Consider the following 16,635-nt stretch of genomic DNA (forward strand, 5'->3'; position numbering starts at 1 on the left):
CACGCAGTCAACTGAGTTGGGCATGGGAACATGGCACATGAAGAGTTGAGCGATTATAATATGTATTTTAACTTTTTGAGTAAATACTGTAGGGTGGAAATGAAATGGCAGCAGTAGTGAGTTGGAATGTGTGGGTTTGCATGGTGAGTATACGTGTAAAGAGATGGTGTTGTCTCAATGTGAGAGTCCTAAGAAGGACTGTTTGAATTCTTTCTGGGAGCTCTTAATCAGGAGTTGAGCAAGCATAACCAAAGTTCTAGGAAGTCAGTCGCAGCCTCAGTGGAGCTTGGCATTTTGGAGGAGATTTGGGCATTCAGGCAAAGGCCAAGTATCATTAGATCTATGGACAAGTTGAAAATGGGTACTTGCAGCATCCTGCATTGATATGGACTTAACGTGTATCTCCTCCTGGTGTTGTGTATACTACAGTGAAGACTACAATCATTTGTTATAAAAATCTATGTTATGATTCGTGTGTACATGAAGGACATATAAAAACATTGTGCCTTTTGTCTTGAACATGATCTTAGGTCAAAATGCTGTTTTTAAAGATCCTGACTCACCTGTGGTCTGTTTCGCTCATAAGACACACTTTGGAGAGACTTCATTTGTAGTCTACACTTTGTATTTGTCTGTCTAGGCAAACTCTCACATTCTTTTTCTGTTTTTTTGTTTGTTTTTTTTTTCACAGTGGACTTGGCATTGGAGGTGCTTTTCCCCCTGTCTGGTGATGCTGGAGATAAGGAGAGATTTGAAGAAGGGGCAAAGACTGCATTGGTTGGGTACAATGACAGTGAGGAGGAGAGTGAAGATGAGGAGGAAGAATGTGAGGACCCTGCAGGAGCTGGTAGCTTGGTAGGAGGAAGGAGTGAGGGTGACAACACCAGGACTAGTAGTACTGGAGTTGGTCTAGATGACTTCAGCATACCCCTGTCAAAGGTCAAGGGACTGGACATGGCCATTATCTTGGCAGACCAGTTGGATCGGAACACCTTTGCTGAGGAGTCAGTTCAGCAGATTTTGAAAGGCTTCAAGGCTTACCAGAGGAGTGGAGACAGGAAAGTTTTAGAACAACTTGGAAATCTTAGTGCCATCGGAGAGATGCTGCTGGAAAAAGGAGTCGCAGAGGAAGAGAAGAAAGAGAAGGAGGCAGTTCAGGCTGCCAAGGTGAAGGTGAAGCATGTACACTCTAGACTACCGGTGTACAGTGTTACTGATGACAGACTGATAGGAGGCATGTCCAGCTGTAGTAGCTCTGAAAGTGACTCAGCCCAAGCCAGTGGTGATGAGGATGACAGGGGCAATGATAATCCAACACCTCTGAGCAAAAGCAATGGGACTGCTGTTGGAGGCAGTCAGTCCTCTGAATGGTATGATCAGCAAGAAGCCCAGCATGAAGACTCAACAGCTCAACTGGGCACAAAGACTGAATGTGAGCATGATCCTGATGAACCTGATAAAGTCTGGACTGGCAGCAGTGACGTCACTTCTCATCAAGCCTCTTCAAGGCCAGATTCCACTGGTGGAGCCTTGTTGGTTGATTCCAGGAGTTGTGAGACCTCAAAGGCTGGCTCCATCAAAGATGCTGTTAGGAGTAGAGCAGCTAAAGAGAGCTCAGACTTTGGCCTGAACGAAAGTGTGAAGTTTACAGATAACAGGAGCATTACAAATAAGTATGAGGAGCAGAATTCACATACTCCAACCCAGGACATAACATTAGAAAGCTTTGTTGTGCAGGACAATCCAATCCTAAATAAACCTGAAAGAACTATGGAATGGCAAACTTCTGAGAGGATCCCTGCAGAACCTAAGACACAACCGAGAAAAAGTCATTCTCTTGATGAGACTTTCACTCTTCCATCCTCTCACAGAGAACATGTGGTGTTTCCACCAAACACCCAGTCAGCATTCATGTCACAGGGACCAGCTGTGTCACACCCAGCAAGGTTTATACCAGCATTTGGCTTTAATACTCTAGACTTCTCCAAGGCAAATATCACTACAGGCTTATTGCCAAGAGTTTCACCGTACAACCGGTCACAATTTACTCTCCCACAAGGTAAGGTTCATGATAATCCAGCATATTCTGACGGGTTTCAGCAAACATCAATATTTCAGGATTCCTTTGGAGGTCAGTATCCGAAGTCTGGTTTTCACCCCAGCTTGCCCCCCTATAGTGCCCCTCCTGTAAGCTCTGTTGGAATGCCTCCACAGCCAGGTTTCACTCCCATGCCAAACATGGAAGTTCCTCGGCCGTACTTTGACCAGATTGACAAACAAGTTGTGGAACCCATCTTCACATCGACAATGGCAGAGGAAGAGATGGGGAGCCCACAAAGATGGCCGATGATTCCTCACACAAACTTGAAAAGATCACAGCTGCCCTCACCCTCTCCAAGCCAGAAGACACCCCCACAGCTGCCCCCAGGCAAAGTGCTCTGCCTCATGAGAGGGTGCCCAGGTAGTGGCAAGTCTTTCCTGGCCAGGTGAGGTTTCAAGCAAAACTTTCAATATAACTCTAATACTAAATAGATAGATTATACTCTAACAAACAGAATTTCAATAGTGAAGTTTTCAATATCTACATTATTAAACTTTTTAATTTTTAAAATGTCTCCTTCAAGGAATAATATTGTGCAATAGCCATGCAAAGTAGATGGAGAAGTGATGATGCCATTTCCTCACAAGCCTCTTTAATGGGACTTAAATCATTACTATATTTCCTTTTTAACATGAGTGGAGCGTAGCATTTCTATTCTTATCAGATCATTTTATGAATGAAAGGATTTACAGTGACAGCTTCTTTAAAATGAAGTGGCTGATAAATGCTCAAACAATTATTAACAATGTGAGTATAAACCAATGTGAGGATAGTGAAATGACGACATCATCACTTATCCACACAAATTTGCATACAATATGTAATTCGCTTTTTTTTTGTCATTATGACCTGTCCAAATATAAGTAAGTTCTATAACTTTTGTCAGTTATTTATTTTTTCACTAATTTCATGAAGTATTGATGCCTCTTTGTTTGGCTAAAATTTTCTTTTGAAAGTTGTGGCATTGAGGATTCTCTTTGGTAGCCATTGGATGACTGAGAATACAAAGTGCCAAGAATTGCAGTGGGCAGGACTGAACTACACAGCTGATGAGCTCTCTTCTTTTTTGTCTTTTTTTATCTCAAAGCCTGATGGTCAAATCTTGCCTTTTCTGTTCCGTATCAGATTTAACAATTAGGGAAATGGTCATTCAAATTTCACCTTGAAATTGACAACATTCCTCCTGACAACTACAATCATGGTATTGAAGTGTAGTCATGAATTCTGTCTGGAAATGGGCATTGTTGTGTAGAAAAAAAAAATGCTTGTATTGTTTACACCAAAGATATGAGATTACAGAGCTTGGACATGGCCTGCTGAGATTGTTGGAAGGATGTACAAAGACCTAAAGTTCATCTTTTACTGATGGACTGACTAGAATTGTCAGAATGGCTAGATCCACTAGTGAGAATTGTCATGAGAGACCCTGGGTAGCAAATTTGCTTGTTTACAATTCAGTGTATTTCCAACCAAGTAGGAAGACAAAGGCATGAATAAAGCAGTGTACAGCCTGAGGGTTGGATTGATACTAATTAAACTGTAGCTTGTGTATTGAACAGATATGTCACTTTGTTTCTTTTAACATTGTTTTTCTCCCTTAAACTGATGTAAATTCTGTCTTTCAGGAAGCTTGTTGGGAATGGTGTTATACTCAGCACTGATGACTACTTCATGGTAAATGGGGAGTACCAGTATGACATCCAACAAGTCGGAGAGGCACATGATCGGAACAGAGAGAGAGGTTAGTTGTCGAAAGTATGGCTTAAAGGTCAAGTGTGAGCATTGTATGACTGTATCAATATCTTCTCCTTGTTCTTGTGTTGCAGTAGAGGCCTGGTTGATATCATGTGCTGACTATTACTAGTCATCCAGGAAGAACCAAGAGGGTATGACATCTCCCATTCACTGTTTTGTGTGTGTATGGGTGCACATTTCACTGGGTGTACACCCTGGTCTTTATGAGAAGTTACTGTATGTTTTTTATATCTGAATGTGAAAATATTTGATTTACTGTAAAAGTAGAAATTTCTTTCGCACAAGGTTTTTTGTTGCTCGAAATGCACAAAACTTCCACAACATGAAAATTTATATTTTTACAGTTAGCATATTTGTGAAACATGCTCCTTTTGTAGGAAGTTTGACCCAAAGCTAGAGTTTGTTTGATCTTATTGAACTCTGCAGAAAGTAGACTCAACTCAATTTCAAAATGTTTGAACAAATGTCAGAAAACTTGTTACCATGGAATAATCCAGAAAACTGCATTCTTCCTTTTCCATGTACAGCCAAAGAGCATCTTGAAAAAGGGACCACGCCCATCATCATTGATAACACCAACATCATGAGATGGGAGATGAAGCCCTATGTTGCCATGGTGAGTTGTCAGACTGAGCATGTTATTTAGCTACATCTGGATTTATTCCTTCCTCTCCTCTGTGTTCATTCTTCTCTCTCCACCTTACAGTCTGTCATTCCTCCTCCCCTTTTTCACTTTTATTTTCTTTTTTGTTTCTTTTCACTCTTTGTTTTTAGTTTGTGTATTAAGCCGATTTTGTGTGTGGATTTTGTTTGAGTGCAGATATGTGTGTGGATGTGTGTATGTAAAAGCAATAGAATGTAAATCTCTACTGTAGGAGGCTAATCAAAAGGCAAAAAAAGCCAAAGTGGATTCTCACATACATTTGTAACATACAGATTGCCTATGGAACTGTGGATTTTAAAGTGTGCTGTGCTGGCTCTGTGTAAATGTCGTACAAAGACACCATAACTTAGCTCCACAGAGGATTACCAGGCCAAACAGACGATTTCAAGTTATCAAAAAATAAAAAAAATAAAAAAAATAAAAGCAGAAAGTTTTCAAGCAGATCTTATACATTTCTTGCTTCATTTTCTGACAACAAATGGTTGTCTGATTGTGTTGAAATTTCAGAGAATATCAGGTGTACACGCCGAGGTCCTATAGGTGATCTTGTGTATGTTGTCCACGATTAAATACACATATTCATCCTTCCTTTCAGCTGTTCCTTTCACTCTCGACGTTGTATCATATTCACACAGTCACAGACGGTAGGGGGGTATTCGCCGTACTAAACAGCCACACGCCCACAGGCACTTTACACGCTCCCATATACTGACATCGATGTTTCTTCCGTGCTATGTACCGGCATCCTAAACGTCCAATAGTTGTACTGCGCACCAACACACTGATCGTGCACCACACGTACTCACATGCGACACATGCAATGATAGTAATCACAGGTTTGCATCTCATCTGGCGGTCAAATAGACAGCTCCCTTCCTTTTATTTGATCCGAACCAAGTGGCAAATATCACACGATATGAGTAATGAAAGCAATGTGAGCAATGAGAGGTTAAAGGAAACTTGTAGGTTTCCACCCCTACCTCTGGTTCTCTACCTTCTGCTCTTTATGACTCCTTTCCTACCTATTTCTAACAACAGGTCTTCACTTCACTTCTGAAGCTCTTTTCTTACCCTGGAACCTCACCTCTCCTGTCTCTCCCTAACAACCAACATGTGTCTTTTCCTATGTTCAACACTAGATGGCGCAAATGAAACAAATGAATGGAACGGCTCCTACATCAGATGTATGGAAGAATTTATCTAAAAATTTACTGACAAAGGGAAACATAATTGAATAGTGTTATCAAGTATGTTTAATCACTATCCGAACAGTATTGTGAACAATGATTTTTAAGGATCGCATACAGTGAGACGACACCTTATAGATTAGTGTAATTATAAGCAACAAGTAAGTAAAATTCTAATCAAGACAATCAAGTTGTCGGAAAGTTATGATCACAAGATGTTATAATACAGAAATACATTTTAGTCAAGTGACTGTGACCTGACTGGATCTGTATTTGCTTTGTTCACATCAGAACTGAAATGTTCATCTTTTGTCTTTTTGTCCCCGCCGAACGAGTTCGAGCAGGGGACTATGAAACGGGCTCCGTACGTGTGTCCGTCCGTCCGTCCGTCCGTCCGTACGTGTGTCCGTCCGTGTGTGCGTCCGTGTGTGATCAAAATCTTCAATTTGCTACTTCTCTGTCATTTATGAGCCAATATTGATTCTGTTTGCATTATATGAAAGCACTACATGGGAGCTTTGAAACTTCTACACAGAATTTCAGTCGTGACCTTTGACCTTGACCTTTGACCTATATTGTACATTTTGCTACAAAATGCTACTCCTTCGCCATTTCTACCCCGATTTCGATTCCGTTTGCTTTATGTGATGGCACTAGGTGAGGGCTTCAAAACTTGTACACAGAATTTTGACCTTTGACTTCTTTGACCTTTGACCTTGATTTTTGACATGTATTGTACATTTTGCTACAAAATGCTACTCCTTCGCCATTTCTTACCCGATTTCGATGCCGTTTGCTTTATGTGATGGCACTAGGTGAGGGCTTCAAAACTTCTACACAGAATTTTGACCTTTGACTTCTTTGACCTTTCACCTTGATTTTTGACCTGTTTTGTACATTTTGCTACAAAATGCTACTCCTTCGCCATTTCTTACCCGATTACGAATCTGTTTGCTTTATGTGATGGCACTAGGTGAGGGCTTCAAAACTTCTACACAGAATTTTGACCTTTGACTTCTTTGACCTTTGACCTTGATTTTTTACCTATATTGTACATTTTGCTACAAAATGCTACTTCCGGCGGGGACATATATTACGCACCGCGTAATTTCTACTTTTCCTTGTTTATGTATGGAATCATTGTCCTTCCTTCTCCCGCTAGTCATAAACAAAATAAATTGTTTTGTTTGTTTGTGCTGCCTTAGGCCTTGAAGCATGAGTATCAGGTTGTCTTCGTGGAATCAGACTCTCCATGGAGAAATAAAGTTGGAGAGCTTGCCAAGTAAGTTACCTTCTCAGATTTTCTTTTTCCAACTTTTGTTTCTTTTCTGTCTGTCCTGAACAATTTCTTTCTTATTCTATCGACATATCTGACCAAGTTTCTATGGCCATAAATGTATTTGTAGCCAAATTGTAATTTCTTCAGCATTTCTATACTTTTGACTTTTGTGTCCTGTATGAATTATTATAAATTGAGCCCTGTGAACTGTGAAGTATCTTATCTGGTATCGAAGATAAAATATAAACATACAAACTTTTTTTTTTTAAGTTGAAGTTGTAACAGAGATGTACCATGACACATCTTTTTTTAGCCTTACACTATATCACTTTGTAATAGTGATACCTGTTTTAAAATGATTCATCACTTCTGTTATACCCCTGCCAAATGAAGTTTGAAGGAAATAACAGTGTACATTGGAGTCAACATTTGGTGGGGTAGACGGTGTGTTGCAGAAGTTTCCCATCAAACTACAAAAATTGTTACATCTCCTGTTTTCAAGCAATTTACAAAAGCATTGGCAAGCACGAAAACCTCACTGTATAAAACTTATGCAGGACACATCTTTCAAGAGTATTGGAAAGTGCATTGCCATGGTAACGGCCCATAATGGCACCCAAATCAGGATAAAGCCTTACAGACTTATGTGTATATTCTTCTCCAGTTTATAAGCAATTAAGAAGAAATTTGGCACACGCAGTTTATGCGATGCACAGCTGTGCAAAACGTATGTTTCAAGAGTAGTGGACAATATGTTGCTATGGTAACAACACATTGGTTACTTTTTATCATTCTTGGCAGTGTACCAGTACAGAAGTGTTATTAAAACAGGGACATTAATCACCTTCAATGACATTTCTTGTTTTAGTTTAGCCTGCCAGCCCTGTCCAAACAAGATTGGAAATCCCCATAAACACTGTAGGGACCCATCAGGTTCTCAAAGTATAATGTTTACATCTTTCTTATACCTGTTTACAAAGGAATCAATGAGTTGAAACTTTGTGACATCAGTGCCTTGTATTATGTGCACGTGTTGTTGTGACCAATCCTACTGCTTGGTATAGAGATATGAGACTTTAAAATGCCATATTTTAGGTTTCATATTATAGGTTAATTTTGATGAAATTTCTGCCATGCTGTCTTCATAATTTTACTATATCCGTCTCAGGACTTTGATCATTTAAGGGTATTACTTTTAGAGAATGAAGTGAGAATGTTTTACATCACATTGCAGGAGGAATAGTCATGGTGTGCCGAGAGGAGCCATAGCAAGAATGCTGCAAAACTTTGAACACAATGTGACGGTGGAGTCTGTGATGAATGCTCCTGACAAGAAGAAGCAGGCAGAGGATGTGCATGACTTGTACGCAGAGAGAACAGGCAATGATAAAAGGAATGGGAAGAAGCCTGAGAAGGAGGGAGAGCAGGCTCATGAAGGGAGAGAGGGTAGGGAGAATATTGGGGAGGGTGTTGGTACAAAGAATCAAAATACTGGAGGAAACAAAGATGTGAGTGTGACTGAAGATGGCTCTGAGGAGAGTGCTTGGGAAACAGTTGGGAAGAAAAAAGTAGAGCATACCAGAGGGCACAGGGGTAACCAGAAGAATGGTCAGAGGACTAGAGGGGGTCGGGGAGGTGAGAACCACAGAGGTAGTCCACACCGTGGGTCACCAAAGAGACGGGGACAGAACCGCGACAGGACACATGACATGGGCAAGCAGCCAGAACCCCAAAGATTGGGGGACTCTCCTAAACGATATGGAATGAAGAGAAACAATCAAAGCAGCCCTGGACCAGAAGCTGATCATCATCAGCAAGGGAGACAAGCCAGGGTGAGGTCTTCACCTCGTAAGGGGACAAAAGTAGGGGGTAAGAATGCAGAGCAAAGTCCAAAATTAGAGAAACGAAATGTCAGTCAAATCTCTCAAGGGGAAAGAGGTTTCCCAGCTGATAAACCAGGTCATGAGAGAGAAGCATTAAGTCAGTTTGAGGAAGCTGTGGAATTTCTAGCAAACACAGAGAGTATTGATGATCCCATGACCAGGCTAATGGCAGACATTAGGACCAACAGTAGGGATGCTGGGACTGCTTCAGCCAGAGAAGCAGACAACATGCCTGCAGCGTGGACTGACGATAATCCTTGGCAGGTTTTTCCTTCCCACCCTTCTCAGAAGTCTGTGCAATATTCCAAAAGATCACAAGGGCGAAGACGGGAAACAGCCATAACGAAAACAAGCAGCAATATAACTCACTCGTCTCGGCCAGCTGAGGCAAATCCATTAATGAATGTGGAGGACATAGAACAGGAGTCATGTGACAGGGTATCAAAGACTCAGACTGGAAGATCCCAGCAGAATGTGAGTGAAGAAATCAAGCCAGGAAAGACAGGTGGTGTTGAGGAGAAGTCTTTGCCCCTTACAGATTGGAGCGATGGTGAGATTAATGGGGACTTTCACTTAAATGAATGGGAAATTGACCATAACAAGCCCAGACCGGCAAGAAAGGTGGATCAGAGAAACAAACAGCGAAAGACTGATTCAAATAACGTTCATCAGGATGCAAGTCCAATAAAGACTGCTAAGCTTGATGACATTAACCAGCCACCAGACAGGTTAACAGAGCAGGAATTCTCCTCTGAAGTAGAAACATGTAAAGCAAGTCCGCAGGAAGAACAGACAGACCAGTTTGGTGCCCAGAAGGCATTGAAGGATTGCCATGCAGACTTGGGAGCTCCAAATGGTGAGTCATCAGACAAAGTGACCAGTTCTCAGGTTCACCAGTCTGCCAGGTGTACAACTCCCAGCCAGGGCAGGGCAATCAGGAGGTCCAGCAGTGGAGGGAAGTCTTCCAGGCGAATTGCAGCTGTTTTTACCTCACCTGCTGAAGTTCCTAAAGTTGACTGGTCCATTAATGACCCTTCAAAGTCCATTCCCAAGCCAACATTCCCAGTTAGCAGACAGGAATCTGTAGACCAAGAAAAAGATGTCAAAGCTGCAGGTACAATGACTGATGCAAAAGACTTTGTGATTCTTCATAATGTAGTCAATGGTTCATCAAGCATTTCTGACTTACCTACAGGTTATAGCTTCAAGTCTGTCACAATAACTCCACAGGATAATCGAGACACTGAATTCCTGCTTGAAGGAAATGATGGGGGTGCCTCTGTTGCTACCTCCAGTCCAAGTTCTTCCCCTATTCCACACAGTCTGAAGCTCCACAAGAGCTGCATGACAGAAGAGATTGAGGATGTAGATACCAGTGAGGAGGATAAAGTGGCCATGATGAAAGTCTGCTTCCCAGACGCCTCTCCCAGTGACTTGGAAAGCATCCTAGACACATGTAAAGGTGACGTCCAGTGGGCCACAAATATACTCCTGGACTCGTATGCGTCGGCGAATATTAGTCCTGTAATGGGAGGTGAGGTAGTAGAAGCTGCCAGCGATGTTGGCAATGAAGCTGTCAGCACTAACATGCCATTAAATTCACTAGGCATTTCTAGTGAAAAAGAGGCCATGGCACATGATCAGACAAAATGTGCTGCCCAGCATGATATTTCAGAAAATGACAAAAGGCTGGGTCAGGTAAATGAAGGTGAGGGCTCGGAGGTTGAGAAGACTAGAACTGATAAAGTGGAACAGTCTCACGGGACTGACAGTGAGTCTCTTCCAAGGGATGCACATGGGAGAGTGGACAATAGTGATGGCAATAGGGAAGGAGTTGAACAAGTTGCTGGAGACAATGTGGGGATTGAAACGAACAACAGATTCAGTGATGATGATCATGTTGAAGGAAGTAAAGGTGCAGCAGACAAAGAGTGCAGCCAACATAGCAGTGAGCATGACCTTACTGCACCAAAGATTTTAACTACTTCAGCTGAAGAACACTCAGAGCTCACTTTGGGCAAAGGGGAGCAGAGTGATGAGGTCATAATAACAGAAAATGTGAAGGAAAGCAAAGAGCAGAGTGAGGATGATGAGGGAGAGAGTAGCTCTTCTGAAGAGTTTTCCAATAACTTTGCTACAGGTGTTACTGAAACAAGTTGTAGTAAAATTTCCACTAGATGTGACACTGAAGTCATTTGTAGTGAAACTTCCATTAGCCATGACACTGGAACCATAAGTAGTAAAACTTCCACTAGCTGTGACAATGAAGCCATTCATAGTAAAACTCTGACTGTCTGTGATGCCGAAGTCATTTGTAGTAAAACTCCCAGTAGCTATGTCACTGAAACCATTTGTAGTAAAATTGCTGGTAACTCTGAAACCACTGAGGATGACATGCCAGAGCTGGAGTCATCTGTCGATGCTCAGATGATGCGAAATAAATTAGCAGCTCTCAGTGACAAGAGTGGGATAGGGGGAGTGGGATATTTAGTGAAGATTGCAGACACCCACAACCAGGCTAGCCTTGGCACAGGGAGTGTAGTTTCACAATCATCAAATGCAGCGGTTGTTTGTGAGGATGGTGTTTCAAGAACAGATGAGAAAGAAGACAGCAATACTAGAAGAGATGAAGTAGGGACTTCTGATGAACAAACTTGCCAACACTTGCCAGAGGGGAGTGACAAGAATGAGACACCCAAAGTAACACATGAAGGGATTCCTGGAGAGATTTTGATTAGTGACAGAAGGGGAGAAAGTACATCGACACCACCAGGAAGATGTGAGGAAGATGCTGTACTAGATGGGGCTGCCTCAGAGCCACTCACAAGGACAATAGATGCACATTTAAGCTCTTGTGTGAGACCTTTTGATGAGATAGAGAAAGTAACAAGACAAGGAGACACCTTACCAGTTGTTGTTGAGAACAGAAGGGATCTTTCAGATAGTCTGTGCACGCCTGACTTTGATAGCACTGGTGGCATCAATGCTAGTGAACTCCAAGAGGGCCAGAGTAACACCTCGGCTGTGTGTAGTGGACTGTTCTCTACAGTGTCAGGCATGGAGTCCATGGTACCAGAAGTAAGTGACAGTGACATTCCATGGAAGGAGGAGTACATATCACCAGAGGAGAAGACCCCCAAGGATGATGGGAAGGAAAAAGATGCCATCCAGGACCCCCAGGGGGAGAGTGGACGTAGTGTTTATGACTATTTTGGTGGAATGGTTCTTCAGATGGATGCAGCCTTTGCTCTTCAGCTTCAGGAACTGTTTGGACCTGTAGGCTTCCACATGCAACCTGGTAAGTTTACCTCATTTCCTCAGGTATGGCGAATGGAAACAATAGTTTCACTGATAGAAAGACTATTTTTTGTATTTCTGGATTTTACTGATCAGAACAAAGCATTGTCCTTTTTCATAAGTCATATGGCATATGAATTTTTGACATCACAAAAACAAACATTTTTAACAGAATTCAATGACAGTAAAATTACAAGGCGTCTGATCCGTTTTTGGACTATAGTGCTAACATCAATACACTCTAGAATCATAACACAGAAAATGAGGGAAAGAAAAAAAAAGTGAAAAATAGCTAGAAAGTCTGTTCGTGCAGAAAATGCTGCTATTTGTATTTTAATCAAGTTTCATCCTCTACATTTTTATACCCCCGCCACACGTAGTGTGAAGGGGGTATATAGGAATCACTGTGATGTTGGTCGGGCGGGTGATCGGGCGGGCGGTCGGTCGGTCGGTCTGTTTGTTGCAAACTCCTTCTCAGTTTTGAAGCAATTTAAATGAAACTTACGGTAAATGATGATATTGAGGTATAGATGTGCAAGACATGTTTTTTGTGTTTGTCGGACAATGCGTTGCCATGGTAACCATAATTTTACCAAAACCATGTGGATTGAATAACTTCCATAGTATTTAAGTAATCAATTTCAAAATTGGTATCTATGATGATCTATAGGTGTAGTTATGCAAGACACTCCTTGTGTTTGTACTTGACAAAGCGTTGCCATGGTAACCGCATGTTTTCTTCGAAATCTTGTGTAGTGAACAACTTCCACAGTTTTGAAGCAATTGAAATCAAATTTGGTAGGCATTATGGCCTTGAGGCATAGATGTGGAACACATAATTTTTGTGTTTGTCGGACAAAGTGTTGCCATGGTAACCATAATTTTACCAAAACCTTGTGGATTGAAAAACTTCCACATCATTTCAAGCAATTAAGGTCAAATTTAGTATGTATGATGATCGGGAGGTGTAGTTATGCAAGACACCAATGTGTTAATATAAGAAAAATGTGTTGCCATGGTAACCACTCATTTTTGTATCAAATTGAACCATTTTATCTATGAAGGTGAAATTTGGTGTGTATGATGCTTTTAAGTGTAGTTTTTGCAAAATGTCCTTTGTATTTGTATCGGACAATGCGTTGCCATGGTAACCGCATGTTTTTTTTTGTTTTTTTTTTATCCTGTGGAGTGAACTTCTTCCACAGTTTTCAAGCAATTGAAACCAAATTTGGTAGGCATTATGGCCCTGAGGTAGAGATGTGGAACACATAATTTTTGTGTTTGTCACACAAACCGTTGCCATGGTAACCACAATTTTACCAAAACCTTGCAGATTGAATAACTTTTCCATCATTCAAGCAATTAAAGTCAAATTTTAGTATGTATCATGATCTAGAAGTGTAGTTTTGCAAGACACCAATGTGTTAGTTTAAGGAAAATATGTTGCCATAGTAACCACTCGTTTTTGTATCAAAATAACCCATTCAAGCTATGAAGGTCAAATTTGGTGTGTATGATGGTCTTTATGTATAGTTATGCAGAATATCCCTTGTGTTTGTATCAGACAATGCATTGCCATGGTAACCACACTTTTTACCCAAACCTTGTGGAACTCGGTGTCAACTCTGTAATTGTACAGTAAACTAAAATTATTCTGTTTCCAATTCGACAAGTGCACAAACTTGGTATTAACGTCATTGCCCTCATGACATTACATACTATAAAGCAACACTAGGGGCGGGGGTATTAATCACCTTCAGTGATAATTCTAGTTAAGATTGCAACTGATGATCTTCAATTAAACAAATGTCATAAAAACAAAACCAGTTGGATTCAAACCTGTCTTCTCCAACTTTCCAGGCAGAGACAGTACATGTACTGTACCAGCAGGCCATCCCTGGTTGGTGGCAGTTACAAGATGAACTTGGAACAAATGATGCATACGCGTTACCCCGGGGTACCAAAGTACCCCGGGTAACCGCGTTGTGTAGCGCCACCTCATGTCCACTCGAGGACAGCCAGAGAAAAATGCATGCACTGTGTGTGCGTGTACATAGTCATTCCCATGCCACTGCATGTTATACTACAAATATGCGTGCATGGAAGCTACGATACCACTAGCGTGTGCTTTAGTGCAGTGCGGTGGCTAGCGCGCACTATCTCCAGCACCAAAATAATTTCCTCTTTTTGGCACCCAGGGTACAACGTTTTTTAAAAGATAATAATTCAACAAAATGGCTGATTTTTATTTGGTACCCCGGAATACCATTTATGTCATCAAATACCCAGGCTGTGAATTCCAATATTGTTAGGTTAAATTGTCCAAGATTAAACAGGGCTAATGAAAAATTTTCTTGTGTGTAAAAACACCAAGCTGTCTTGGACTATTAAGCATAACGTTGGAGTTCAGAACCTGGGTATTTGTTCTAAGTTCATTGTGTTACTGCCAGCAATCAGGGATAGTGTGGTACTGTAAAGGCAGAGATTTTTGCAGTACCAGTACATTAATTTTCATGTGTTTGTGCTACTTCCAGCAAGCTTGAATTCTAAAACCCACCAATATATCTTCACAATTTTTATGCACATTTTGAACAGGTTGACAATTGCACAGTATGAATTCAAGAACCGGCGAATACCTCTCTAAGCTGCTCAGCACGAAAAAATGAATCACATGAAAATATCAACATTTACAGTAGTAGTGTGGCTCTCCAGAAAGCAGTAGATAGATGGGTTTGAATCCTATTGGTTTCTTTTTTTTTTAACATGTTTGTTGCAAAATTTAAGGTCAGCAATTGCGATCTTAAAGGGATCGTGCAGTTTTGGTTGAGACCTAATTTCAGGTTTCTAACACTTTTTGGTGAGATAAGGAGAAACCTCTTGTGAAATATGAAAGAACATGTAATTCCATGAGGAATTCAACGTTTATTTGATAAAAATTGGTTTTGAAATGGCTGAGTTATCCAAAACAGAGCGATTCTAATAAAGTGTGGGACCCACATTTTATTACGATCGCTTTGTTTTACTTTGTTTTTTGGATGTTTCATTCTTTCCAAACCCGATTTTCATCAAATAAACTTTGAATTCCTCTTAAAATGGTATGCTCTGTACTATTACTAAAGTGTTTTCTCGGTATGTCGCAAAACGTTAAAAGCCCAATTCTCATCTCCACCAATACTGTACCATCCCTTTAAGAATATAGAGGGTGACATATGATGATGATGATATGTTACAGCAATACTTACACTGTTAACAGTGCTGACCCATCAGTTTACAGGCTGTGTATAACTTCATATGTATGTAAATGATTTTCCCTATATTTAGATTGTCAATACTTTTTAGCTTTAAAGGGATGGTACAGTTTTGGTTGAGACCTAAGAGCATGTAATTCTATGAGGAATTCAACGTTTATTTATGAAATTAGTTTTGAAATGGCTGAGAGATCCAAAAAAGAGCGATTCTAAGAAGGTGTGGGACCCACACTTTATCACGACTGCTTTGTTTTACTTTGTTTTTGGATGTTTCAGTCATTCCAAACCCGATTTCAATCAAGTAAACTTTGAATTCCTCTTAAAATGGTATTCTCTGTACTATATCATAAGTGTTTTCTTGGTATCTCGCAAAAAGTTGAAAGCCCAATTCTCATCTCCACCAATACTGTACCATCCCTTTTAGATTACATTAAATTGTTTGACTCTTATAGATGCACTGTCAGATGATGACCTGAAAGTGAGCATAGATTACACTACAGCCAAAAAGCTGCATGCTGCCTTGTCCCAGGGCCTCAAGGAACGCTTTCAGTCTCAGGAAACACACCTTGAGGATATGCTCAAGAGAGGTAAGTAGAAAACCAGCTAAAACTTTTACAAATGGTGTTCCTTGATACATGGCAGCTATGAGGAACGAGTTGTTGTATTATGTTTTGTGAAATCAATTCATGTCATGTTTTGCTCTGTTATGATATGTCGTGTCCCAGTGAGTAACATTTGTGTTATAAAATGGGCCCGTAAATTCATAAAATACAACCATTTTTCTCGTAATGCGTCCGATACACCTACAACACTGTACAAGACTTGAGCCATGCGTTCAGATTTTACCGGATCCATGGCCATGCATTCGGATTTTACCGGATCCATGGCTCAGTGTGGATCAGTAAAAATCAATGCATGACAATTGACCAATCAGATTGCAGAGATTTTAAAGCCCATTTTATAATGTGATCTGTTGGCAGTGATATGAAGAGGGAGTCATTGGTATTAATAAATATTCTGTGAGAAAAAAATAAATAAATTCTTTAATACAAGCTTGTACCTCAGGCATTATCTGCAATATTGAGGAAGGAAAGTTCATCATTAACCAATCCCACTTAACTCCTGTCTACTGTGCACTCTAATCATTATATCAATTGTCAACACTGTGTGGCCTTTTCAGTTCCTCATACCCGCTTTGGGAAATAATGAGCCAGGTTGTAT

The 16,635-nt window shown here is 40.7% G+C and overlaps 1 protein-coding gene across 1 annotated transcript in view; it reads left to right on the plus strand.

Annotated features, from left to right (window-relative positions):
- LOC140235191 (uncharacterized) overlaps nt 1–16,635 on the plus strand; it is a 42,405-nt gene that overhangs the window by 8,341 nt on the left and 17,429 nt on the right. Inside the window, exons 2-7 of the mRNA XM_072315226.1 lie at nt 692–2,486; nt 3,727–3,842; nt 4,384–4,472; nt 6,913–6,989; nt 8,221–12,167; nt 15,867–16,001. Coding sequence (XP_072171327.1) covers nt 692–2,486; nt 3,727–3,842; nt 4,384–4,472; nt 6,913–6,989; nt 8,221–12,167; nt 15,867–16,001 — 6,159 coding nt within the window. The remainder of the gene's footprint in view (nt 1–691; nt 2,487–3,726; nt 3,843–4,383; nt 4,473–6,912; nt 6,990–8,220; nt 12,168–15,866; nt 16,002–16,635) is intronic.

The sequence above is a fragment of the Diadema setosum genome, chromosome 11 (genome assembly GCF_964275005.1).
Source record: "Diadema setosum chromosome 11, eeDiaSeto1, whole genome shotgun sequence".
Taxonomy (NCBI): Eukaryota; Metazoa; Echinodermata; class Echinoidea; order Diadematoida; family Diadematidae; genus Diadema; species Diadema setosum.